This window comes from Balaenoptera acutorostrata, chromosome 9, assembly GCF_949987535.1.
Source record: "Balaenoptera acutorostrata chromosome 9, mBalAcu1.1, whole genome shotgun sequence".
Taxonomy (NCBI): Eukaryota; Metazoa; Chordata; class Mammalia; order Artiodactyla; family Balaenopteridae; genus Balaenoptera; species Balaenoptera acutorostrata.
The window spans coordinates 66,374,876-66,400,793 of NC_080072.1; the positions used below are offsets into that span (position 1 = coordinate 66,374,876).

The window sequence follows — 25,918 nt, forward strand, 5'->3', positions numbered from 1 at the left end:
AAAGTAATATCATCGTACATAATTGTAATAAATATTTATTGACTCCATTTTTAAGTTGCAAGCAATTTTAAAAGTCACAAAAGTGGCTTTGTGGACATTTCATTAACAGAGTAATTTGTTAATTTTCCCCCTAAAAATCAGTCAGTCAGCCACTATTTGGGGGGCCTATTATGTGCCTTACAGTGTGGGGTATTAAAGAAGATTACAAGAACTCTCTGTTTACGGAGCTTGGAAAGACAAAGCTACACATGAACAATTACTGGAAAATGAAGCCCTTAATTGTGTGGTACCAGATTACGGGCTTTGTTAGGGCAGGACTCATGCATTGTCAAACACATTTTGTATTATAAGGCTTCACTAGAGTCACTGGAGTCTTCTTTTCACCTCGTAGCCCATCTCTTATCACAGTAATTGGCACGTGGTTGATACTGTAGAGATGTTGGTTAGCATTAGTGTTGAATTTTATAGTTCACCAAACATTTTCACATACATTAGGAAATTAAACTTTCTCTATTATTGAATAGAGTATTTTTGGTTGTGGAAATTCTTTGGTAACGATAACTAAATCATAACACAGCAGTAATTTCATGTCATATTTTTCATTAAAAGATCATGAAACCTATTAGAAAATAGCTTTTTGTTGTTGCATTGGCTACATAGGATTCTGTGTAATTCACAGATTAAGCGAATTAAGTTTCACTTAAATCAAGTTTAATTAATTAAACTTAATTAAATTAATTAAAGTTTAATTAATTAAATTAAGTGAATTAAGTTTCACTTAAATTAAGTTTCAACTTAAACTGAAAGTTGGTAACAAAATCAAAAGTTGGTTTTCCTAGAGAGAAAACTCTGCCATTGTTCCTGCATCTTTCCTTAGACTCCCAGAATCCTTGCCAAAACTCAGAATGTGTCGGATATTTGTGTATGTTTTCTTCAAATCCACTTATAATGAAGAGCTGACTTGGACTATTTGCACTTAACATCTTCTCTATGTTACAGGAAAATATTCTGGAAAAATAGTTATTCACTCTTGCTAGTTCTGTAAGATAATAGTGGAAGTTAGGGGAATAGAAAGAGTCAAGGAGAGAACCACGGGAGAAGAGCCAGTGCAGGAATCTGAAGGTAGACTAAGGCTGATTCATCGTAGTTTAAAACATAGTTAATAATGTACAAAGTTTGGTGACTAAGAACCCAGGCCTTAGAGTTAAACAGTTCTGGGTTCAAATAATTACTGATATTTTTGATTGTGGACAAGATGCCTTTTCATGTTAACTGTCATGGAAAGTATGGTACCTACTTCATAGTGTTTTGCTATGAGGGTTAAATGATTTAATCTTTGTCCATGGCTCAGTGCTGTGCCTGTCATGAAGTAAATGCTCAGAAAATGCTCCCTATTACTATATTCCTTTGCTAGGTGTTAACTAAATATTTATTATGTGCCCGACACTATGCCAGGCACTGGGATATAATAACAAAGAAGGTATATATAGTCTCACAGATCCCACAGTTTAGTGGGGGAGGGAAAGTACTAAAAAGGTGCTTCCAGTACTGGGGGATCACTGGGCTGTGAGAGCACAAAGGAAGGATGGCTCACTCACTCCAGCTTGGGGCAGGGGCAGCTTCTCCAAGGAAGTGAGCTCTAATCCAAATGGTAGGTCCTGGCCAAAATAGCAACACTTTCCTTTCAGTGTTAGGAAAGGTATGAGAGATATTGTGTCTGTTCTAGCATAGTTTTACCTTGTTTATAAAGAGCAGTAGTACAGACCCTAAAGTCTCCATTCACACCCACGATTAGGAACCAAATTCTTTTGGACCAGCAGTTACCAAGGAGGCACAGCTGCCATCTGGTGACAAACAATCTCATTGCACGCCCCTTACAATTTGGTAAACTAGATGTTTTATCAAGTTTGTCCTAACGAGATGGGTTGCACTTGTTGATAGTAACAATTTTTCTCTCTTTCACGAGTATTTAAATTTGCCATAGTTCCCATGTTCTAGAATTTTAGTATAGTGTTATTGGTCTCCTGTTTTATCTATGTTTTGTGATATTTTCTGAAGGTTCAGCAGGCAGAATTGGCTAAGGAAAGCTTAGTTATTCTTTATAAGAGCAGTGACTCTTATAGTGAAGGTGAAAACAGCAAAAATGAAAACTCTGATAAAGGATACTGATTGAGTGATATCTAATGGTTGGTAATGTTTTCTTTGTATTGTCTTTGGAAAAATATAGTCCAGTTTTGATGATACAGGAACGGTGTCTTCTCCTGGATATTAGATTTTTCCAAAGAGAAGTAAGTAGATTAGAATAACATCAAATTTAAGATTTTCTAATAATGTGGGGAAGACACACAGACTCTTAACCAACTTTCTGATTCTCATTCTTTAGTTCCCTCTATTTCTCATGTGCATATAGATGACCACCTACTGCACTGCAGCTGTTTTATGACTCAAAGTGACGTTAGATACAAATTTAGAGTAAAAAAATGAGAAATGCTTTCAATTGTAACTGTTGGTACATTTTAGAGAAAAAAATAGAAATTTTGTTATTAACTAGTAGATCCCAGTTAATAGTTCATCTGCTTTTTTGTTTGAAAAAACTTTTAAGTTGTGTAATACCTTAAAAAAGCGGTGACTTAAGTTAAAAGGGTGTTTCATCAAAGAGCTATGCTGTATTTGATTTTAAGATGCCTGCACTGTTAAATAAACAGCTATTAACATTTTCTGAGTATTCAGATTTCAAAAGCCTATTTTTTAAAGGATGACTAGTTTTATATAAATTGTGGAAAATATTATTTCAAATGATAAGGTACTGTCCACAGTGTATTTGTATATAAACAAAATCAGTTTATTTTCTCACTGATTTTTTTTTTTAAGGGGAAAAATGCCTCTCATTGTGCTCTTTTCTTTAGGTTCATTGTTGGGAAGGAAGAAATTCCCACACATTCTTATTCACCAGAGGCGGCATATGCAAAAGTGGAACAAAAGACTGAGAAACATGAGGAAAAACCAAGAGGAACGAATATAATTGCTCTAGTCAGGAAGCTTGTGGATTCAGTGTGAGTTCTTTATCTTGATATTTTAGCACATTTTGTCACCATTTTATATAACATTTGTACCATGCCAAGGTATTTTTGTTTTCTTTTCAGGTAATAATTTTTTTTTTTTTTTTTTTACCAGAAACTGTGCATAGAGTTTTATAAAAAGGCACACGATGGCAAGTGAATGTTGTTTATTATTTCTAGCAGGACTATAGACCATTATCTGCCTTTAAAATAGTTTTACGTGAAATCGAAATACTTTTCTATTTCAAACTAAGCAGAGTTGCAGGAGGCTAGAATAGGGAACTTCAGGAAACAGATTAATATGTGCTAATCGAATGTTTCAAGTGTGGAAAGGAGAAAGAAAAATTCCGAGATTTAAGAAGATATAGATATAATAAGGAGCAAACTTTAAGTGAAGGATATTTTGCAAGAGTGGAAATTTTTAGGGCTTTGGAAATAAAATAAGAAATCTTTATTTGTATGTTATACAAAGAAGTCTATTTCATACAAATAAGTCTTCATTTGCATTTAAGATATTTAAGAAAATTAATTTAAAGGTTTAAAATTAGAATATCAGCCAATAAAAATGATCTTGTAGTGCTATTTTAGAGAGTGTAGAATGAGGAGGCAGTATAGAAAGTTAGGGGATCAACTACAGGAAGCTGTTGCCCTTTAAGAAATCTGAAGACCTGTGTTTGACTCATTTTGCCCCTCCTGGCTTTGGGACTTTGAACAGTGATTTAACCACTCTGCATCCTAAAGTCCTCATCAGTTAACTTTATTAAGGAGTGTTGCGTGCATTAAATGAAATAACATAGGAGTTGCTTCACATACATGAGCACAGAGTAGGTACTCAAAACTTTTACTGAATTTAAAGACTTTGTCTCTTCTTCTGTACACCACAGAAGAAGGTAAAAGGAAAGAAAGGGGTGGTAGACGGCAGTAATAATTGTGGTAGGGGATCCTGTTAATGGGAATCATGTCAACAAGAATCATAGGGGAATGCAGAGAATGTGTGATGTAGGGGATCCTGTTAATGGGAATCATGTCAACAAGAATCATAGGGGAATGCAGAGAATGTGTGACGGGGGTGAATGAAGCCTTGGGTATCAGAGCTGATCGGGCCATGGCAGAACTTGTCAGAGTAGCCTCAGTGGGTCCACTGGTGTGAAAGCAGGTGCAGGATAATATAGAAGCAGAGCAGATGACATAGGAGACTGGCAATCCAGCACTTGGGAAGCCATTTTAATGAAAGACCAGGAAAGACTAAATGACAGTATAGTTGATAAGAGAATTTAACTTCACTAGCAAAGAGAGTTTAACAATTTCTGTGTAGTTCTGGTAGCCATGGCTGAGAAATGTCTTTGAAGAGGACACTTAGAAGTATGAAGAGTGATGGTTTACATAAGGCAGTCCTTCTCTGATTCACCCCTTTTCAGGCCCCTAGCTTTAATCACTCAACAACTTCGCATGACCAGATATGTCATATCATTCTAACGACATAAGGAATGAACTATTGCTGTCACCCTTGACTAGGAAAGGTTGCCTGTATATTCCAGCTGCAGTGCAGCATTGAATTTCGGAGAAGGTCTTTATATTCAATTTGCAAATGGAATTAGAGAGCCAGGATATCACTCTGCAAGTTATTATCATAAACAAGAAAGAGTTAATGTGTTCCAACCATGAAGATAATTAATTAATTGTATTCTGAAAGAGTTATAAAGACTGCTTATTTTGGAACATGAACTCTTCAAAGAGAAAGGGGGAGAGTTAAACCCACATTAGATATTCTACTTACTTTTTTACCCCTGGAGTGAATAAATAAATAGTCCTGGAGTAGACATACCAAATAACTAAAATAAGTGTGTCTTGAATAGTAGTCCTCCCAGCAGAAATGTTTATTAAACACTGGAAGACTAAGTTGTTTACAGTTAAATCACAACCTACTTTTGAATTCCTGCATGTTCTATTTCTATATTTATTTTAAAAACTGAATTTTAAATTCTAATACTATATCATGTTTCTTTCCCAGATGTTTTCTCTCAAATATAATTAAGTATAAATTCCTGTAACCTGAGCACATTCTCATTATGATTTTTGCTCAAGTACTGACGTCATGGATGATTTATGACCATTATACGCTACAATAAACGATTTAAAGCTTCCAAAAGATTTGGCAGAGTATAGAGATAACATATACATATTTTTCATATTTAGTCACAAATATTTACCAATATGGCTTTTCTGTTCCACATTCAAGTATTTTGACTGCAGTCACATATCTTATACAGTGTGTCAAATGGTGAGCAGCAAAGGGGAAAAAAATCTGTTATCTTTGCTTCTGTATGTCCTAAGAAATCAAAAGATGCACACATTTAGAAACGAGTTGATAATGTTTTCTCCTTTTTTGGTTAGAGAGTTTTAAGCAGATCAACACATACACACACACACACACACATGCATGCACGCACACACACATTTTAATTATATTAGTTTTTTTGGTTTAATTTCAGATGTAAGCATGGACCAAGGCATAGATGTTGCAAACACTATGAGGATAATTGCATCTCTTATTGCATTAAAGTAAGTATATAAAATCTACTTTAATAACCACAGGGAATATGTATAGAAAAAACTTACTTATTAAAACATAATTTCAAAGTAAATGGAAAAGTTGACAATCATTGCTATCATTCTTTGCATTTGACTTGAAGAATAAGACACTTGTGAGAAATAGATAACAATTCAGCTTTTAGTATTCACTTACCAGATCCTTTGTTAAATAATTTTTACATTAGCTTACTTAATAAATGTAAAACTTACAAAGTAGAAGGTGAAGCAACAACAACAAAAAAGAGAAAAATAAAGTCAAATTAAAATTAAAATTTGTACTTTGCAATGTATCCTCATTAGAATAGATCTTAGAACAAGGCCCCTGGACTGTGCTGTGTGCTAGGGGATGGGCAGTCACACACATACACCGTACCATCTGGGACAGTGGCATTTGGCTTTGGACTTGTAAAGCTGTTACATTTTTTAAGGCATGAAGGTAACTGGAGCATGTCCACAGTTGTTCTACATTAAGAAAGTTAGTTATGCCCACTGACATAAATTCCCCACTCCCTAATATATTAGTGTACCAGGGCCGTGCTCCCTCCCCATCCCCCATCCCACGCCTGCCACCGCCCCCCATCCCCCCATCCCCCCAGCTCTGAGAAGGAAGTTAATTTTCATTGCAGTTAGTCCGTCACAGGTGGTACCATCTGCTACAAGTTCTTTAGTTTTGGACGGTGCTCTAACAATCCTGATGCTCTAGAAAATTTATGTTCTTCCTTACAACATCTGATCCCCACTTTATTGATGATGAGAAGAGCAGAGTTGTACAGCACCCCGAAAGACAGCCTCCTGACCGTCCCTCTGGAAAGGGAGGGACTGTATCACATTAGTGCCTATGAATGTGAATGCCTGTGGCCGAGTGTTGATGGTGGCACGCACCCAAGCCAACACTTACCTTTAAAGTACTCAAAGACAGAACCAGGGGTAAAAGCAGTAGAGTATTTTTTTGAGTTGTGAAGTAGTTTCTGACACACTCTTTCCAAATCTGATTTCCTGCCCCATTTTTAAAGTGGCAAAAAAAAAAAAAAAAGAATGTTGCCGGCTGCCTCAAAGTCTACCAGCTCCCAGAGAGGGTTATTATTCCCTCCAACTGGACATAATTCTAGTTCAAGGGGAAACTTCAGGAGGGGAACTAAGAAAAGCATTTTGACTAAATTAGAGGTATTTGAGAAATCTGGGGGAGAGGAGAGGTGATATTTTTTAAAAAGTATACGAGAAAGTTAGTGAGAATTACTGAGCTATGAAAAAAATGTAGTCATTCTTTCAAGCGTGTACCAGTACTATAAACTTACTAATTTATGTATACATTGTAATATTATGTCCATGAATGTAGAATTATTTGGAGATTTGTGGGTGAGGAATTTATATCACAAGTGTAGTAAAATATTTTGACAGTGCACCTCATTATTCCATGGACTCAGTTACACCTCATGTTAAATCATACCCCTGAGTGAATATTCAGATGAATTACATTCCCCCCAACTCACTATACTCCATTCACACGAACTTTTTGTTGATACCTGCCAGTCTCTTATTTGGCTTTGTGCTTTTTGTCCAAGCTACCCAAAATGTTTTTCTCACGCCAGCTCCTTCTCTTGTGTGTCTATTTAAACGTCACGTCCTCAGTAGCCTTCCCTTACCACTCAGTCTAATATAGGGTGCCCTGTTAATTTCTTTCCCAGTGCCCTGATTACTTCCTTCTCAACACTTACTGTAATCTGTAATTACTTTATGTTTATTTGTTTACTGATTTTCTCTTCCTCTAATGGGCATGGAAGCTCCATGAAGGCAGGGGCTTTGTGTCCTCTTTACTACTCTATCCCCGGCATCTAGTGTGATGTTCAGCACATGAGGGGCATTCACTGAATCTTTCCTGAATACGTGAAAGGGTGAATGGATGGAAGGATGAATAGATCTCTTGAAAATAGTGTGAAATGATTGAACATGAGTGTGATCTTTGAACCCTTAGGTTAATATTACGATATTATCAGTGACAAGATACAGGTGTGACCACTTCATGCATTAAACAAACACTAGGCAGTTTCAGTTAAGCAAATGCATGATAAGTCATGCTAATTGTTTGGACAATTTAATTTTCATGTTTTAACCAGGTATTAGGTAGTTTCAGGTAAATTAATGAATGTTTCTTCATAGTAACTCAATTTTTTTAAAAAAAAAAAAGAAGGCTGCTATCCAGAAGGTACAAGCCTGACGTTTGAAACTTAGCAGCAAACGCTGCTAAGAATGTAGACGTTTTTCCATTCCAGTGGGGGTGAAAGAGGAGGAGGATGGGAGATCAGTATTACAGTGTATTGGTTGAATCATGTATAAAATACTATTCTTTTTGATAACATTTTGTTTCGAGATGACTGGAATTGTTCAGTCTCTTACCCTTAAGTGACATCAAACTTCATTTTCCTAAAGAGTGAAATGAAATTAACCAACATTAGTCATCCTTCCTCCCTTTTACACTGTAGATAGTTGCAGGTAATATGGAGAAATGTTGACAGCAAATGTGGATTTGTAGCAAATTTGCTTTCTCAGGTTTTGTTTAGTTTACCTTAAAGCTGCCATTCCCTAGAGATGTTTCAGCTTGACACATTGAGCACAGAAGTAAAAACCTAGATAGAATTATTTCTTTTCCTGGAAAATTCTTTAAACTTGATCGTTTAAATAGTTGACACCAAAGGTCTAAACAGATAATACAATTATTTTCTGTCAAAAGAATCTCTGCTCAAACTAATGATTAAGAGGCATTTTCTGTTAAAATTTCCAAAAGCATTTGGTTTTGTTAACTATTTTTTTTGGAGTTGCAGTGCTTTTGTTTCTAAGACTGTTTGTGGTTTAGGGATTATAAATCCCAGTTATGTCAACAAAATGTCAAGAAGTAGAAGTTTGGTGCATAGATAGACTTGGCCAGTGCTTGGGAGACTTTTTAAGCCTTTGTAAATCATAGAAAGTATGTTTGCTGCAAGATTTCACGCTTATTTTTAAGGCAATTGTTTTAAAATTGTTTGAGGTTTAGGACTTAATTTTGAAAATGGCTGTGATATAAACTTGTCTTAATATTTTTAGTTCCATTTTGATTCTGCAACAATAAAATTTATATCTGTTGTTCTTCAAAATTTGGTTGTAAATCAGAATTTCCTCCCAATTTTCTCTAGGGTTTTATCAGAATGTTTAGCGTGGGATACTTGATCCAGTGCTGCCTCCGGATTCCCTCTGCATTTAGGCATCTGTTTACACAGCCATCCCGGCTACTTTCTCTCTTCTACAATAAAGAAAACTTCCAGCTCGGAGCTTTTCTGGGCTCTTTTGTTAGTATATACAAGGTAAGGCTTTCAGAAGAGGAAAGAAAAGTGGGAAATAAATAACATGGCTATTGTTAAAATGAGATACGGCCTTAACTCATCTGTCATTTTTTTTTTAATGCTTCTTTCTATAGTATTTGTAAATATCTCATCACCAAATATGCACATTATGTTGGGAATAGAGGCTGGAGATACTTCTTCTCTTAAAGCTTGAAAGTGTAGATATATTTGCATTTATACATAATATTAAAGATTTTCAAAAACTCATTTTCTTTTTTTCAACAATGTAGTCACTGAGAAAATATGAACTTCTTGATATTTCTAACATCAAAAGTGATGTATCTATTTGTTTTTTCTGAATAACTTTACTACCTGATTATTAATTTAAACATTTTCAGACCCTCCTAGCTGATATCAACCTTTGATAGAAACAGTAAGGATTTTCTGTTGTAACTGATATAAGCAATGACTTATATTCCATCTCCCACTCACTCACTCTTTCTACTATACTCTCTCAAATAAACAAAGTTAACATTCTTCCACCTCTTTCTGCATGTTCCTATAAATGTACCCACACATATATAATAAGCACCCACCTAAACACATATATAGGGATCATCTGTGACACAGCACTCTGCAGTTTGAAGTAATGGCCTTTTGTTTAATGGGAATCACTAATATGTAAATCATATTACTGACATATTTTATTAAACATCTAAAATTTATATTCAAAATTTAAAGGTTAAAATGTGTTAACTAAGGTTGACCTTTATGCATGTGCATGCGTGTGTGCGTGTGCACACACACAGTTGTTAAAAGAAAATACTGGGAAAAACTGAATTCTGGAATTATTTTGGATAAGGTGGTTGTGTTTCATTTTATGATAAAGTTTACCTATAAAAGGTAGATGTGGAGAAAGTATTTTGAAATGGAAAGGAAAAAGTGGCATAAACTATAGTTAATTAATCATTTGTTATGAAATATTACTAACATTGAAAACATTTTCAATATGGTTTGACTAGGAAGCATTACTTATATCTTTGAATATATACAAGAGTTAATAGGACAGAATATTGGTGATAATATGTTTATATTCACATTCTTTTTCATTTCTTGTGTCATAGAGTTTGTATTTACTCTTAAGATAAACTCTTAAATATTTATATGTGGATTATCTCCAACATTTTTAGCCCAGGTTGGTTATTCTCCACCATCCAGCATATCTGAGAGCATAGGCTTTTTTGTTTGTTTACATTTTTGCTACTTATTTGCTTAGGTAATATAAACTAATGGTAGTTAAACTAAGGAAAATGCAACTGGGTCAGAAAATCTATTATAAAAAATATTCATACAGCATGTTCCAAAGCCATATGTGATTTCTGAAAAATTTATCAATTTTTTGCATCTTCCTAAGAATGTAATTAAGAGAAGGTCAGGCAAACAAACCTTATTTCTTCTGTGTCTTCTTGGTGAACTGACCCTTTTTCCATTTTGTAATGTTCCTCTTTATCCTGGTAATATTCCTTGTTCTGAAGTCTACTATGTCTACTATTAATATAGCTACTCCAGTTTTCTTTTGATTATATTTGATGGTATATTTTCCTTCTTTAATCTTTCCGTGACCTCAGTTTAAAGGCTGGTTTCTTTTAGACCACATATAGTTGGTTCTTACTTTTGTATCCATTTTGGTAATCACTGTCTTTTAATTGGTATATTTAGACTCTTTACATTTAATATAGTTGAGTTTATATCTGTTTGTATCTACTTTCTTATTAGTTGTTTTATATTTGTTCCATTTTTTTCTTTGTTCCTCTTTTGTCTCCTGGATTTTGGGGGTATTTTTTATGTATTTTAAATTTATATTAATTTTTTTGTATTTTTTATATTCTATCATCACTATTGACTTATTATTTATATGTCTTTTTAAAATTTAGTGATTGTCTTAACATTTATAATAAACATTTTTAATTTATTGGTCAATATTTTCAAATAATATTATACCACTTCAGTATAGTGTAAGAATCTTACCACATCATACTTGTAATTCCTCCTTCCCATCCTTTGTGCAATTCATTTATCTTTTCATATGTTATAAACCCCACAATATGCTGTTGCTATTTTTGTTTTGGACCAGTAGTCAGAAAACTTTTTCTGTAAAGGGCCAAAGAGTAGATATTTTAAGCTTTGTGGAACATATGGTCTCACTCATAACTATTCAGCTCTGATGTTATAGTGTAAAAGCAGCCATAGACAATATATAAATGAATGAGCATGGCTGTATTCCAATAAAAATTTAGCACACTGTATTAGAATTTCATATAATTTTCACATGTCACAAAATATTATTTTTTTTTAATTTTTATCCATTGAGAGGTGTAAAAATATTCTAGCTTATGAGCCGTGTAAAAACAGTTGGCAGGCTAGATTTGCCTAGTGGGCCATAGTTTTCTGACCACTGCTTTAGACAGTTGATTCATTTTTATAACAATTAAAGATAAGAAAAACATGTCTTCTAAATTTACCTTCATTTTACCATTTCCAGAGCTCTTCATCTCTTTTTTTATACCTACATTTTTAGCTGGTGTCTTGTTCCTTCTGCCTGCAGAACGACCTTTAACATTTCTGGTAATGCAGGTCTGCAGGTGGTGCATTTTCTCAGCTTCTATCTGTCTGAGAGAATCTTTTTTTTTTTTTTTCCCCTACACATTAACATTTATTAAACATTTTGAGTATTATACACAATTTGCTTCTTTTGCTTAGCAATTTTTGGTGTTTTTCTGTCAGTACTTTGTCCTTTTTAACTGCTGCAGATGTTACATTTTATAGACATATTGGTTAGTTCTTATTTATCAACATTTGGGCTCTTTCCAAGTTTGAAAAAAAATGTTGCAACAAATACTCTTGGGTCCATTTCTTTGTTCAGGATTAATTTCTGGAAGTGGAAGTTCTGGGTCCAAACCCAGAATATTTTGAATATTAATTGATATTGCTAACTTACACTCTAAAAAGGTTGTCCCAATTTATAAGGCAGAAAATGATCTTTTTTTTTTTTTGGATACTTAATCTAAATCTTTGCTAACATGATGGGTAAAACATGTTTTAATTTTAATTTTTTAATTCTGTGAAGTTTAGTTTCTAACTTAGTAATTTTGGTTTCTAGCAATATTCATTCTGAATTTATTACCTCCTTGAATTTTTAATTTTAGCCATTATGCTTGATATTAGATTATTCTTTTCTGTAAAGAGCAGCCAGTTCTTGTTTTATCATTGTAACATCCCATGGAATCTCATTGAAGAGCAGAAACAAAGTCTTTTAAGGTCTCAGACCTTCTCCTTTAACCACCGAAAATGTAGTGTTATACCTGCCTCTTTACTATCCGTGTGGAATATCCTGGAGTTCTCAACTTATTGACTCCCGGTCTGAGTGAACAGAATATTTTTCACAAGTGTGATATAGAGTAATTCACAGTCCCTCTTTTGATCTAATTTTAATAACTGAGTGCTAGCTCTTCTATTTATAATCCATTTCTGACCTTTGGACCCATCTGCCTATCTCCTAGCTCTATAGGCTCTGGTTTCAACGTATGCTATCAGGGGACTCTCCCACTTTGGGCTGTCTTGGTAGATATTCTACCCTAGGCAGGTGCTAGTAACCTATTCTTGACCCTTGATGGGCATTCAGGCAGTTACAGCAAGAAATGTTTCACAAATGGTATCTGATACAGTCTAGTTAAGATTAATGGGGAATAAAGGTACTTTGCTTAGGAATAATTATCCATAGATCTAAAGTCAACAAAAGTCTTTACAACAAAAAATACATAATTTTTTTTGGGGGGGGGAGGAGGAGGCTTGAAATAGATCAGAAAACACTTTCATATTAACTGTTCTTTTCATATTCAAATCTGTACTTAATGCCTTTCTCCTCCTGGACATCAGAAGGAACACCTGGATATTCTGGGAGAAGTTTATATTTTTCCAAATCAGTTTCTGGAAAAAATGTGTCATTTTCAAATTCCTGCATGATCCTTGTCACAAATAGTCGAAGATGGCCTGGCCTGTTCATGGCTTCCTTGTAAACGGAACTGTGTCCCACTATCCAGACCATGTCCACTTTATATGTTAATTCTGGTTGCTCAATAAGTTTTAAGGCATCATCCAGACTTTTGGCAAGAAAATGAGCTCCCTGTGGAGGTTCCTTGAGTTCTCTACTGAGAACTATATTAATTCTGTCCTTTAAAGATCGATTCTTCTCTGGAATGGAGAACCAGGTCTTCCTACCCATAATCACCAAATTCTGTTTACCTTCTGCTGAAGAAGTTGTGGTCATTCTTTGGAAATACCTGTATTCATTCCTGAGCGGGGGCCAGGGCAGGTCCCCGTTCTTGACAATGGTTCGTCCCCGATCTCATCTTGCCAATGTTCTGTGTTCTGGGACACAGCAACGATGCAGTTTAGCGGACGAACCATGACAGCAGCAGAAAACACTTCCGAGCTAGCACGTCACACCGACATGGGGATTACCCGCCAGCTTGGTGCGAAATTTCTGAGAGAGTCTTTATTTCACCTTGATATTGAAAAATGTTTTCTCTAAGTATAGGATTCTGACTTGACAGAGTTGTAGCTTATCCAGCTTTTTCTCCTTGTTAGAATGGGAGTGATACTTTTCCCAGCATTCTACATCTAAACAAAAGTAGAATTTTTGAATTCATTTTGAAAAATCATTACAATGAAAATTTTATGTATCATTTCTTAATAGGGTCTATCCAAACAGTAACGTTATAACAGGTTACTGTTCATAATTTTACCAATCATACATTCAGTTTGATTTAAATAAGATCACCAATTTGCCTCCAAGGTCAGCTAATGACTCACCCATTACAGATGTTACATGCATTTTTTTCCTAGAACTGAAACAACTGAAGTCATTGTATTTTCTTCTTGATACAGGGTACTAGTTGCTTCCTGCGCTGGGTCAGAAATCTGGATGATGAACTGCATGCCATTATAGCTGGTAAAGCAATGATAAAATACATATATTACTATTGCATCAATCAATAGTAGGAATGAAGCAGACATGGTTTTCAAATTCATCTGATTTCTTTGTATCTTCCTTTCTCTGTAATAGAATCCCCATTAAGGCACTAGTACAAACATTTTATATTTGTGAAGTTTAACGTATCAAGGCTCTCTTGCCATCTGATGTTTTGGGTTGGCAATATAATGACTTGGGTATCTGTCCTGCTACGGGCCAGAAATTCTAGGGAATGTGTCACAAAAGAACATAAAGACTTAAAATATTATATAACTAATGGAAGTGCAATTAGATTTCTTAAAATATTCTGATTTTACCACTGGCAAGTGATGTATTTTTTAATAATAATTTTTTTAGGAACTCAAGTAATTTTATAAAAATAAAAACTAAACATTTTCTGTGAGTTCAGTATATGTACTAAGTTAAATAGACAACTTTTCAGATATTTATTAGTAATATCCCTACTATTAGTATTCCAGGCCTCCTACCACCTTGGTTTTCCATTTATAGAATGAAAGCAATGGAGGGAAGTGTGATGACAGCACTAAACATAATTTGAGCTGTTAGGAGAATAGATGAATGACTATTTCCACTTAAAATCAGAAATGATACCAGTAACCTTTAAAAAATTATTTTAAAAAATCATTGTATTTGGCAAGACCACTGCTGTTTTTAAAAGTTAAATTTAGAATGTAGTTTCTTGTGATATGTGTATCAGAACTGTGGTTCCTAACTCTAAAGGTCAATTTTTAAGTTTAAAAATATGTGATAATAAATAAGAATTCACCCCATTTTAATGTCATCACTTATATTACTGTCCTTGATTTTGTTGTAACAAAAGGCAGTGCTACAAATCAGTTCTTTCCTATTTAAGTGAATCAACATTTCTGAGTGACTTAATAACAAAGAAATACTTTGAGTTCTGATCAGTTTTGCCTTATTTGTTGTTTCAGGATTTTTGGCGGGAATATCAATGATGTTTTATAAAAGCACAACAATTTCCATGTATTTAGCTTCCAAATTGGTAGAGGTAAGCAAACATTTTTAAGCACATACAACCAAAGGATACAGAGCTTTTTAGCTGCTTTAGTAGTAAATATATATCCCAGTTTCAAAAGCAAATTCTAATCCTACAAAAGTACTTACAAAGTCAGTTCTCCTATTTCTTCTTTTTTCTTTGTGTTATTTTCAAATATACACAAGCATAGAAGGAATAATGTGATAACCCTCATATACCCATCATACAGCTTCAACAGTTAACAGCATTTGGCCAATCTCCTTTCACCTATACTGCTCCAAACCCCCAAGTACCAAATTATTTTAAAACAAATCCCAGAGATCAAATCACTTCATCCATAAACAACTGAGGAGAAAGAGTCCTTAAAAAATAAAACTAAAGGATAAGGACTCCTTAAAAACAAACAAATCACCAATGCCATCAGGGTATAATCAAAATACATGTCATACATTTTAAAAACCTGGTAATTCTTTAATATTATCGTTATCCAATTAGAGCTTACATTTTCAATATTACCTCACAAATGTCTTTTGCAATCCCTTTGTTTTAGTTGAGATCCAAAGTCTCTTTTTAGTTTATAATAGTTATCCCTCACCCTTTCTTCTTTCCTTCCCCCTTTCTTTTTTTCCTTGCCATTTATTTGTTGACATTCTAGGTTATTAGTTCTTTGGAATTTCCCACGTTGTGGATTTTGCTGATTGCATCCTCACTGGTGGTGTTATAACATGTTGCTTTAACTCACGTATTGTCTGTAAACTGTAAATTAGATCCAGAGCCTTAAGCAAGTTCAGGTTCAGTTTCTTTTAGGGGGATGGTAGTGGCAGAAAAACTTCACATTTACTGTGTGTGTGAATTCCCATTACATCACATTAGGAAACACAAAAATGTCGGGTTGTCTCTCTTTTTGTGACGCTAAGGTGGATCGGTGGGCTCCGTGTTGATAGAGCCAACATAAGGTTCCCCATCTTTTCCCCTATTGTTTTAGCAGCCATTAATGACCAGGGTTTATTATTTCACTGAGGGTTGCAAAATCATCATAATCTAATATTATTGTTTCTTCTGCATTTATTAGAGGGAATTCTTCAAAAAGAACTTTCCCTTTCAGCTGTTTGGTTACTGTGAGATCGTCTGTTCACAAAGTCATAATAAAGTGCTTGATTACTTCCCTTTATTTGCTAATGTTTGGAATGAGTTAGTCCCTAGCATCCTGCAAAGTTGACCTGTAAGTCTTTGTTGTCAGGTGTCTTTATGAAGACATGGAGTTTAACGTATTTGATTTGTTTCAGCCTATTGCAGTCATTATGCTCAAATTGCCCCATCTTTGGCCATGAGAGCCTCTTCAAGTTGACTCCTGTTTCTTTTTTGACGTAATGCCGGTATCTTTGATAGTTTTCTTGCTTTGTGATAAAACAAGATATTCCAGGCTCACCTGGGTGGTTCCCTGCTCCAGACATAGAAGCAGCCTTCTCCAGTGGCACCTAGTTTCTTTTGGTGAGAAATGGTATTTGGAAAACTTTAGTTTGGGTGCTAAAGGTTTTTTGCTCCTAGGCGAGTCATTGTTTCTTGGCCTTTCCAGTGAACAGAGTTAGAGCATCCTATTTTTTTTCCCTTTCTTTTCAGAGAAAGAGAAAATAATTAGGAGCACATTGATGTTTTCAATTCAAAGTTCAGGTTATAGATTTTATTTAACTTGTTTGATTTTTAAAAAGTTTTATCTCAGTGAAAAATCTGTGTCCCTAATGACATTAAGAAAATTATACAAATTTGTTTTATCCAAATGAGAGAGAGAAAGAGAGAGAGAGAAAGAGGCAGGGGAGGAGGCATTTATTTTTTCTCAGTGCCTTTGGAAGCCATTGGAGAGCTTTAAGCATGGAAATGACGTGATTTAATTCACATTTTAAGAAGAATATTCTGGCTATTATATAGAGAATGGATTAGAGGCAAGACCGGAATCTGGGAGAGAACCGTTCATCTCAGGCAGGAAATGGTGGCTTGTGTCAGGATGGTAGCAGTAGAGACGGAGAAAAGTACACAGATTTGGTGTATGTTTAGGAGACAGAGTTGGCAGGACTTGCTAATAGAGAGGAAAAGGGGAGTGAGAGAATATATTTTTTTGCCCTAGCTGGCAAAAATATGTTCTTTGACATAGGGACCATCCAACACTGAGATCTAGTTTGTAAAATGTTTCTCTAAATGGCTAGAGGTTTTAAAGCCAAGCAGTGGTATCGCTCTGTTTCTTGTATCAACAGATCGTATCTGATAAGTGTGCTGATGAGAACTTTTTTTTAAATGCAGGAAATTAGAAGTGTAAGCTTACTATGTCCTTTGTGGAATTAACGACTATGGTATAATAGGCAATCATTTACCTATGATTGAAGTTAATTTTATATTAAAATGCTGTATTACTATATAATGCATATTAAGTAAACATCACCTGTATAGGCAACTTTTTTCTTGGAAAAAATTATTTCCAAGACATATTTATTGAGTATCGATTATGTTCCCATTACTGTGGTGGTGCTGGTAAGCATATAGAAGTATAGGATACAGTCCCAACTCTTCATTAACTTAGACTCTAGGTCAACAGATAAGTTTTATTGTAGGAAATAATTAGGAACACAATGATCCCATGTATCAAGAGATACCTGTTTCACATAACGTTTCTATGATGCCATTCTACCACATCTGAATTTCATTTTTGTTAACAGGAATACACTACAGTATATCTGTACCTTGTAATATATTATCATATTACTTTCAAAATAATGGCCCATGTTTATCTTGTTACTGAAGTAGATTATAAATCTCTTTGTACATATCTTACAGATTGAAGTTAATTTTAGATTAAAATGCTATATTAATACATAATATTAATTAAAAATCAGCTGTATAAACAACTTTTTTCTTGGAAAAAATTATTTTATGTTCTTTATTTCATGGTCCACTCATGTCTTCTTAAAGCTCCCTCCAACCTATTGAAACACCATTCTGTCTTGGTCATCTTTCCACTTTTCTTACTTGTTTCACTTTAGCATTCCTACGTTCCAGAAAACCCATTTCCATGAATTATCCTTTGTTCCATCCATATAAATTTGCTGGAAATTCCCCATACATGTCATGTGTTTTCACCCTGTTTGTTACCCCTGCTTTTCCTCTCTTATCTAGTTGTTGATGTTAGGCCTCTTAGAAAGCAGCAGTATTAAAAGTGGGGTCAGCAGACTAGTGCTGGTCTATGAACTGTTCATGACCATACCAGTTCATGACAAGGAAAGGATAGAAATTGAGAGGAAGCATTTGGAAACCTTATAGCAACTCGATGGAGTAATTTGTTTTTTGAATGTAATAGTGAAAATTTGGTTCAATTCTAGTAATTCATTTTTATTGTATTATAAAAGCATCAGGCCATGATAATTGGAAATTTTTTTTTTAAAAAGTGGTTCTTCACTGCAGATGGTTTGAGATGCCCACTACTCAGTATAGTCATTTCTGAAATTCGCCTTGGTCCTTTGTCCTAGACAGAATAGTTCCTCCCTCCTCTGGGGAGCCTATATATATATATTTGAGATAAACATAGATATACATACATACACATGTGATGATCTACACATCTAATCAATATAGATATCTTGTAGCCTTATTAAAGTGTGTTGGTTATTTCTTATGCACTAATCGGGTTTACACCAGTACATGTTTAATGAATGAATGAATAGATCTAACAGAGAAGGGAGGACTTGGGCATTGTACAAATAGCAGTGAAGAATAAATAGCATGAAAGAGGTAGAAATAAAGTGCTGTTGAATTTCACAGAAAAGTATTATTACTGGCATCTGGGGTTTGGGGTGAGTGAATGAGGGAAAGGGAAGGGCTGACACTTAACATGTCAGGGAAGATGTACCTATGATTTGAGCTCTGAAAGGATTGTTAGGATTTTGAAAGGTAGAAAAAATAGTTGTAGATAGGGAACGTATCACTCCACTTTATTGGTAACGCTATTTAAAGTTGTTTTCTTTATAAATCTTGCGCTATGTGCTTGTTTTGCAGACAATGTATTTCAAAGGCATTGAAGCAGGAAAGGTTCCCTATGTTCCCCATGCAGACACTATCATCTATTCCATCTCTACGGCAATTTGCTTCCAGGCAGTAAGTATAACTTTTTGAAATGAGAAGTAGAATTATTTCTGTTTCTAGTGTATATTAAACCAATGGGGGAAAAATAAAGGCCTGGAAACATTTCCAGTTTTTACATTTTATGCTTTTTTTGTTTTATTAGCAAGATAGCTTGCAAGTTTCAAATCATTAAACATGTTAACTTAGTGGGCTAGGTCATGTTTTATGAACACAACAATTTTTAGGTTTAAATAGAGTGCAATTTTTGTAGGAGAATTATCACTCTAGTACCTTGGCTAGAACGCCCTAACTTAATTTTACTTCAAAAAAAGATACCATGGGCATAAATATGAATAATTGCTTTTCCCCAGTATTACTCAGGCAGTGAGGATAGGGGTAGAATCTAGTTTAATAGAAGCATCGTTCAATCTCTTTAAGTTCTGCAATCACCGTTATTGATGTTAATGGTCTTAGGGCTCTTGCAAAGTTTTGGGGACAGCTTTTATTTGCAGTTTCTCACAGTAATGCTGCCAAGTTGGTAAACTTACTATAACTAGCGAAGTGCCAGCTATCTAATGGGTATCTAGTAAATGCTCCCCAATAATAATGACTATTAACTCAATTATTATTCCATGAGCAGTATTCCTATTTGAAGGCATATTTACAAAGATTCTTGAGAGTTATCAACTTAAACATTAATAACATGTTTTTGTTACTACTGTCATCACTGTCGTTTTTTAAATACAGTGAGCGATAAAAATAGAGATAAATATGTTCTGTTGCCTAAGACTGTTGATAATATTTGCTGTTTACTGAAAGAAGTCTCAAATTGAATATTCTAATCTTAGGCTGTCATGGAAGTTCAGACCTTGCGACCATCTTACTGGAAGTTCCTTTTAAGGCTCACCAAGGGCAGGTAAGTGACTGAGATGTTTTAACTGGTCATAGAAAAAAAGCAATTTCCATAAAAAAGATTTTGAATCTTTTCGTTTACTTGAGGGAATATTCTTTCAGTGGTAAAGTAGGTATCTAGCTATAAATCAAATATGACCTAAAATTTAATAAGAATAACATGGGGCATTCTTTTAGTGAACATTATTTTGACTATTTTTTTCCCTATATTATTTTAGATTTTTTTTTAAATAGTTTCTTCCTTCTTTCTTTCTTTCTTTCTTTCGTTCTTTCTTTCTTTCTTTCTTTCTTTCTTTATGGCTGTGTTGAGTCTTCGTTTCTGTGCTAGGGCTTTCTCCAGTTGCGGCGAGCGGGGGCCACTCTTCATCGCGGTGCGCGGGCCTCTCACTATCGTGGCCTCTCCTGTTGTGGAACACAGGCTCCAGACGCACAGGCTCAGTAATTGTGGCTCACGGGCCCAGTTGCTCCTTGGCATGTGGGATCTTCCCAGACCAGGGCTCGAACCCGTGTCCCCTGCATTGGCAGGCAGATTCTCAACCACTGCGCCACCGGGGAAGCCCTATTTTAGATATTTTAAGTGTTCTAGATTAATATGTTGACTTGCAAACTGCTGATAAGTTACTATATAATATTCTTAAGTCTCACTTTTAAAATCTTTGATCTCTTCTTTTTGATTAAAAACATTAAACCAGATTCATTAGAAATCATGCCTGAACAATCGACTGATTTCCACTTTGGAAAAATAATCATATTCTTTTGCCTGATTTTGTAAGCACATTTTTCTTTGCCTTCACTGTCATATTCTTTATTATTGTTGTTGTTGTTAGCATTTCCTGATTATAATCTAATTCTTTGGGAGGCAGGTTGACCTGATAGAAAGACCATGAGCTTGGGAATTGAACAGACCTAGGTTTGACTGCAGTTCTGATACCCTTAGCTGTGTCACCGGTTGGGAAAATTCTTTACCATCATGAGCCTCAAGTTTCTTTCTCTCTTCAGTGAAACCATAATACATACTTTGTGGGAAAATCGAGATGTTTGTGGCAGCCTTTAGCACCTAGTAGGCATTCAGTAAATAGTAGCTGCCATTAATATTAGTAATAGCGAACAGCTGTATAGTGCTTACTATGTCCCCGAAATGGTTTTAAGATACACACGTACACACATACAACATACATATACATACATATGTGTTTAATCCTTAAAGTAGCTGTGTGAGATAGGTACTGTTAATATCTTGCTTTTACAATGTGAGGAAACTGAGATGCACACAGAGGTTAAACACCTGCCAGAATCACAGAGCTAGGAAAGAATGGAGCTAGGATATGAGCCAGGCAGTCTGACTGCAGAATTCTTCCTCTTAGCCATGACACTGTGTATCCTCTATATTATTATTATTTAATCATTTATTTCTTTGTCATTTAGGTTTTTTTGCACATCAATGAATTTAACCAGTTGATTATTTCGGAAGGGAACATACTTTGGGAAGGATCTAAAAATCACATTTATTGGCTCTTGGAATAATGATACTGGCCAATGACTCAAAACTAATTTCACCTTGGTATCTTCCCCAGAAAAGAAATGCTTATGATCAGGCACAGAGACACAGAAGGTCCATCCTGCACATTAGCTAAAATATATGTCTTTTAAAATTTTTATATCTCTTAGGTTAGGTGATGGATAAAATGAGGGTGTGTTTTTACTATGTTGTGTCTGTTAGAAATTTGAAACCCTATATGCTGTTTGCCCTTCAGTCACATTTGGATGTATTTTCTGTTGACTGTGAGACATTAAAATTTCAATTATGAGAGGAATTACATTTAATACCTTTGCTTGTCAGTAAATGTTAGCGCATTCATTATACATTTAGCTTCTTGTGATTTTATTCATCAGAAAAATCACAATGAACCTATTTTCCTATTTGACACAATCTAGTGGAAAGGATTCTAGAAGGGTTTGAAATAATGATGGTAATCTCTGGGGTTTCAGTTTTGGGGATTATCATCTTTTTAAAGAAAATATGAGACAGTGAATCTTGAGGAAGTGTATCAAAGTGACTTTTGAATCCGCCATTGAGTCTTTTGCTATGTCAGCCTTTTCTGTCTTCCCATCCCATGTAAGATAAGTCAAATGGAGTGAATCATCTTCTTTTATAATCTTCATTAAGTACTTGTTCCCTGTGTCCTCTGTTATACAGATTTGCCGTCATGAACCGAAAAGTCCTTGACGTTTTTGGTACTGGTGCATCTAAACACTTTCAGGACTTCATCCCTAAGTTGGATCCAAGATACACAATTGTAGCACCAGAGTTGCCCATCGAGTTTTCTTGAAGATGACTGTAACTTATTAATGTGACTTAATGTTTCATTATTTTGTCCTAGAGAGTTAATTATGTTGAACACAAAGAAGGGGGCCCGAGCTTGAACGTCAGTGTTATTTCAATAAGAGACGCTCTTTTTTTTGTTTTTCTTACCAATCAGAAATACAGAAGCTTTTTAGGAAAGTGTTGCTTAATAATTAAGCTCCCTCTATAGCCAGAATCTCATTCTGGATCACTGTAATGGTTGACATTATGATATATTATTATCAATTAAATTATGTCCACAAGCAATATTAAATAATCTATGTAGAAATATAGTAACAAATAAGAGTATACTTAAAATTACTTTAAAAGATGTTTTACTTCATTCCAATATAATTCTTGGTTAAAACTAAGAATATTTCTACATTTTAGGATACAAAGGATCACGGGTACATGGATTTGGTCTGTATTTTTTTTTTTTTTTTAACTTCTGAATTGGTAACTATAGTAGTGAAATGTTATGGGTATGGAGTAACTCTTCACAGACAATGCTGCTTTACTTAGTATAGAGCAAATTAATTGGAGAAAGTGGCCATTCTTACTTCAGGGATGCAAAGACGGGTCTCATACTGTTTGGATAAATGCCGTGGTATCCGTGCTCTTTTTCCACTGATACCTTCATCTCTCTCCATGATCAGATGGGTTCTTTGGCAGCCCAGTGAACCTATGTATTAGTGGCAGGTTAGGAGCAAATGGAAATTGACATATCTGATAAAGTTGAAACGTATGTTTTAATCTTTTACAGAATCATTACACTTGAATATTCAAAAACAAATGAAGTTACTTTTAAACCTCCTGTAGGTTTATTATGTTTGTTTTCATTTATAAGGGCTGAATTCTTCATAGCTAAGTTTGTATGCTGTTGTCCATTTAGAAGGGATCAAATTCTATGGAACAAAAGTAGTTTGGGCAAGTTTGGCAGTTTGTTCCCTCAGCTGTTTCACCTATACGGATGTTTGACAACTAAAAACATTCTAAAAATCCAGTGGCGGTTTAAAAGTCCACTTCATAATTGGATGCAGGTTCTCTAGCCTCTTTTCAAAAAATCATTATCGTCACTTTTACTCATGTTAGAGCAAAGAAGTGACAAATGTAGTCACTGCTGATTATGAGTTAGTTCAGGACAGCTTTGATTGAAATATGATCACTCTTTAGAGTTTTTCAGGGACAAGTTATTCTTTTCTAAGTTAATGCAAGGCTTAAGTGGTTGTGATATGTTACATTACAATTAATGTAACATATAGGGATAATGGTATATTTTTTTAATATAATTTTGTTGCTGAAAAGTTTTAGGCTGCTGTAAATTAATTATGCAGTAGAACTTGTGTAGCAATAAGAATTATAACCCAGACTTTTTAAATGCTTAATCCTCCGTATTGAATTTCGTCAAGCCTTGTATACTTCTGTTTACAGGTAATTCTAACCTTGGTTGTTATGGCAGATTGAAACCAAACAGAAAAAAGACAGAGTATCAGCGAGAGCCAGTTTAATTAGGCCAAAATTTTGCAGTGTGATTAGCTTTTTAGGATTGACTTGTCTGTTAGGCAATACTGTTAAAGGATCCTTTTGGCTTCAGACTTCCAAATTGATTAATAAATTCAGTTTTAAGTTTTTATTCACTGGAATCAAAATGGTGATTAGTACTTTGTTTACTTTTAAAAATGAAGTATTATAGCAGTGAAGACAGCATTGCTACTTGCATCTCATTTTCTCTATTCAGAAATTATGTTTATAATATTTTTCCTGTCAAACAGAAAACTTTTTAATCCATAAGTTATTATTTTCATTCAGATTAAAAGACTATGAAATTGAAAGACAAATTCTACTGAGGTATAATGAGATTGTTTAGTGAAATTTTACTGGTCAAAAGGTGCATTCCTATGATTTATTTTTTTTTAACACAAGCTATAGTCATCTTTTATTTTATAGAAAGTATGAAATGAAATAACCATCATGAAGCAGAGTCATACAATGAATGTATAGCTGGAATGAACAGTTAACTAGTTTGCAGTGGTGAATAGAAAAGGACAATTTGATTTCATTGGGACAGACTGCAAAGTATTGAGCAAACACAAAGAAACTGTGTGTGTATTCCTGAATTCAATCAAAATGAATGTGTTTCTACCTCTAACTAACCAGGTATGGATTGGCAACTTGGCATCATAAATAAAGTCAAATAGATGTGTCCATTCCAAAACGTGTTGTTTAGTCCATTTATACGCCGAAGAAATCCTGTCTATGGTAAGTTTCCTTCCACTAGACCTGATTATATTAAACACTTATTATGCCCTCTTAGTATTTCCTACATCTTTATATAGACTGAAAAACAGTGCATTGAGGTGCTTAATAGGATTATGGTTGTTTCCTGTATTAATTAACTATTTCCTGTATTAGTAAAATCCTACAGTTAGTACCAACCAAGTGAAGAAACAAGTTGCATGATAACAAATTGTCTCAATTCTGTTAGATTCTTACCCATTTTTCATCAGATAGTTTAGTCCATTTTATTACCCGTTTCTGAAATAAAACCTTTGATTCGGTTGTCTTTTTTTTTTTTTTTAATACATTCTATGATTTCTTCTGTCACTTTTCTTGATCTGTAAACATTGTCATCTCTCAGTTGATGTCTAGTATATTTTTTGCTTTCATTTCTTCTTTAGTCAGTGGTTATTTAATTTAGAATTTTATCTTTTTACTCATTGCTCTTAGATTTTAGAATTTACTTTCTTCTCGAACAAATGTGTCTTTCATGACAAAACCCACATCGGTCATTTGTCACACAGTGTGTTCTTGTTGAGCTTGCGTATTCATCTTCTTGTAGATTTTGTCTAGGCTAACAATTGATTTAGTTGTTTGTTAGTGCTGACAAAATTGTTTCTGCTTATATGTTATCACATTCCTGAGTTTCTAAGTCCTCTGATAATGTCTAGTTAAGGAGAATCAGTTTTGTTTACCTTCAGGGAGCTTCGGCCACATCCTTCTCACAGTGGGGGGTCAAGTGGCCTCTCAGCAGGGCCAGAGGGGCGTGCCCACTGGGAGCAGTGGCCTGGTGTTTTTGCTGCCTTTGAATCAGAAGTCACCAAGCCCTTAGAGTCCTTGAATTCTCCCTGTGATTTACCTTTATTAGTATAAGTAGAAAGTAATTTGTCAGAGCAACAGAATCTTCTTGCACGGATGCTTTTTTGCTCCGCAAAGAGAAAAGTATTCATGTCTGAACTGTGATTTTGCTAACATATCTGACAAACTTTATCTCCCCTAATACCTTGACCTGTTGCTGCTTACCTCTTCAGTAATCATTTTCAGATAGACGATTTAGGTAGCTGAAAATGAGTGACCAAGAAGAAGACCTAAGAAAAACAATAAGAAATAACTGTTTGTTTTCTGTGGGGCTGGGCTGAGGCTAGCTTAATTGTGGATGTTCAGGAGACTGTTCTTACAGTCGCCGTAACGCTGTGCCTCCTCTTCATAGCCCTTTCCCGCTGGTGCTTTAGCTGGCTCTGCAATTCCTTCTTGTGGAATTGG

General features: G+C 34.7%; 1 protein-coding gene and 1 pseudogene across 3 annotated transcripts in view; one reads left to right on the forward strand and one right to left on the reverse strand.

Annotated features, from left to right (window-relative positions):
* Positions 1–24,595, forward strand: part of TMEM135 (transmembrane protein 135) — a 260,464-nt gene extending 235,869 nt beyond the window's left edge. For all 3 annotated transcript variants that reach the window (XM_007168482.2, XM_057553678.1, XM_057553679.1), the window contains 8 exons: positions 2,907–3,053; positions 5,552–5,621; positions 8,819–8,986; positions 13,913–13,976; positions 14,951–15,027; positions 19,057–19,155; positions 19,971–20,038; positions 22,232–24,595. In XM_007168482.2, coding sequence (XP_007168544.2) covers positions 2,907–3,053; positions 5,552–5,621; positions 8,819–8,986; positions 13,913–13,976; positions 14,951–15,027; positions 19,057–19,155; positions 19,971–20,038; positions 22,232–22,364 — 826 coding nt within the window. In that variant the 3' untranslated portion in view covers positions 22,365–24,595. The remainder of the gene's footprint in view (positions 1–2,906; positions 3,054–5,551; positions 5,622–8,818; positions 8,987–13,912; positions 13,977–14,950; positions 15,028–19,056; positions 19,156–19,970; positions 20,039–22,231) is intronic.
* LOC103018793 (dihydrofolate reductase-like) lies at positions 12,843–13,574 on the reverse strand (annotated as a pseudogene).
* Positions 24,596–25,918: the final 1,323 nt, after the last annotated feature.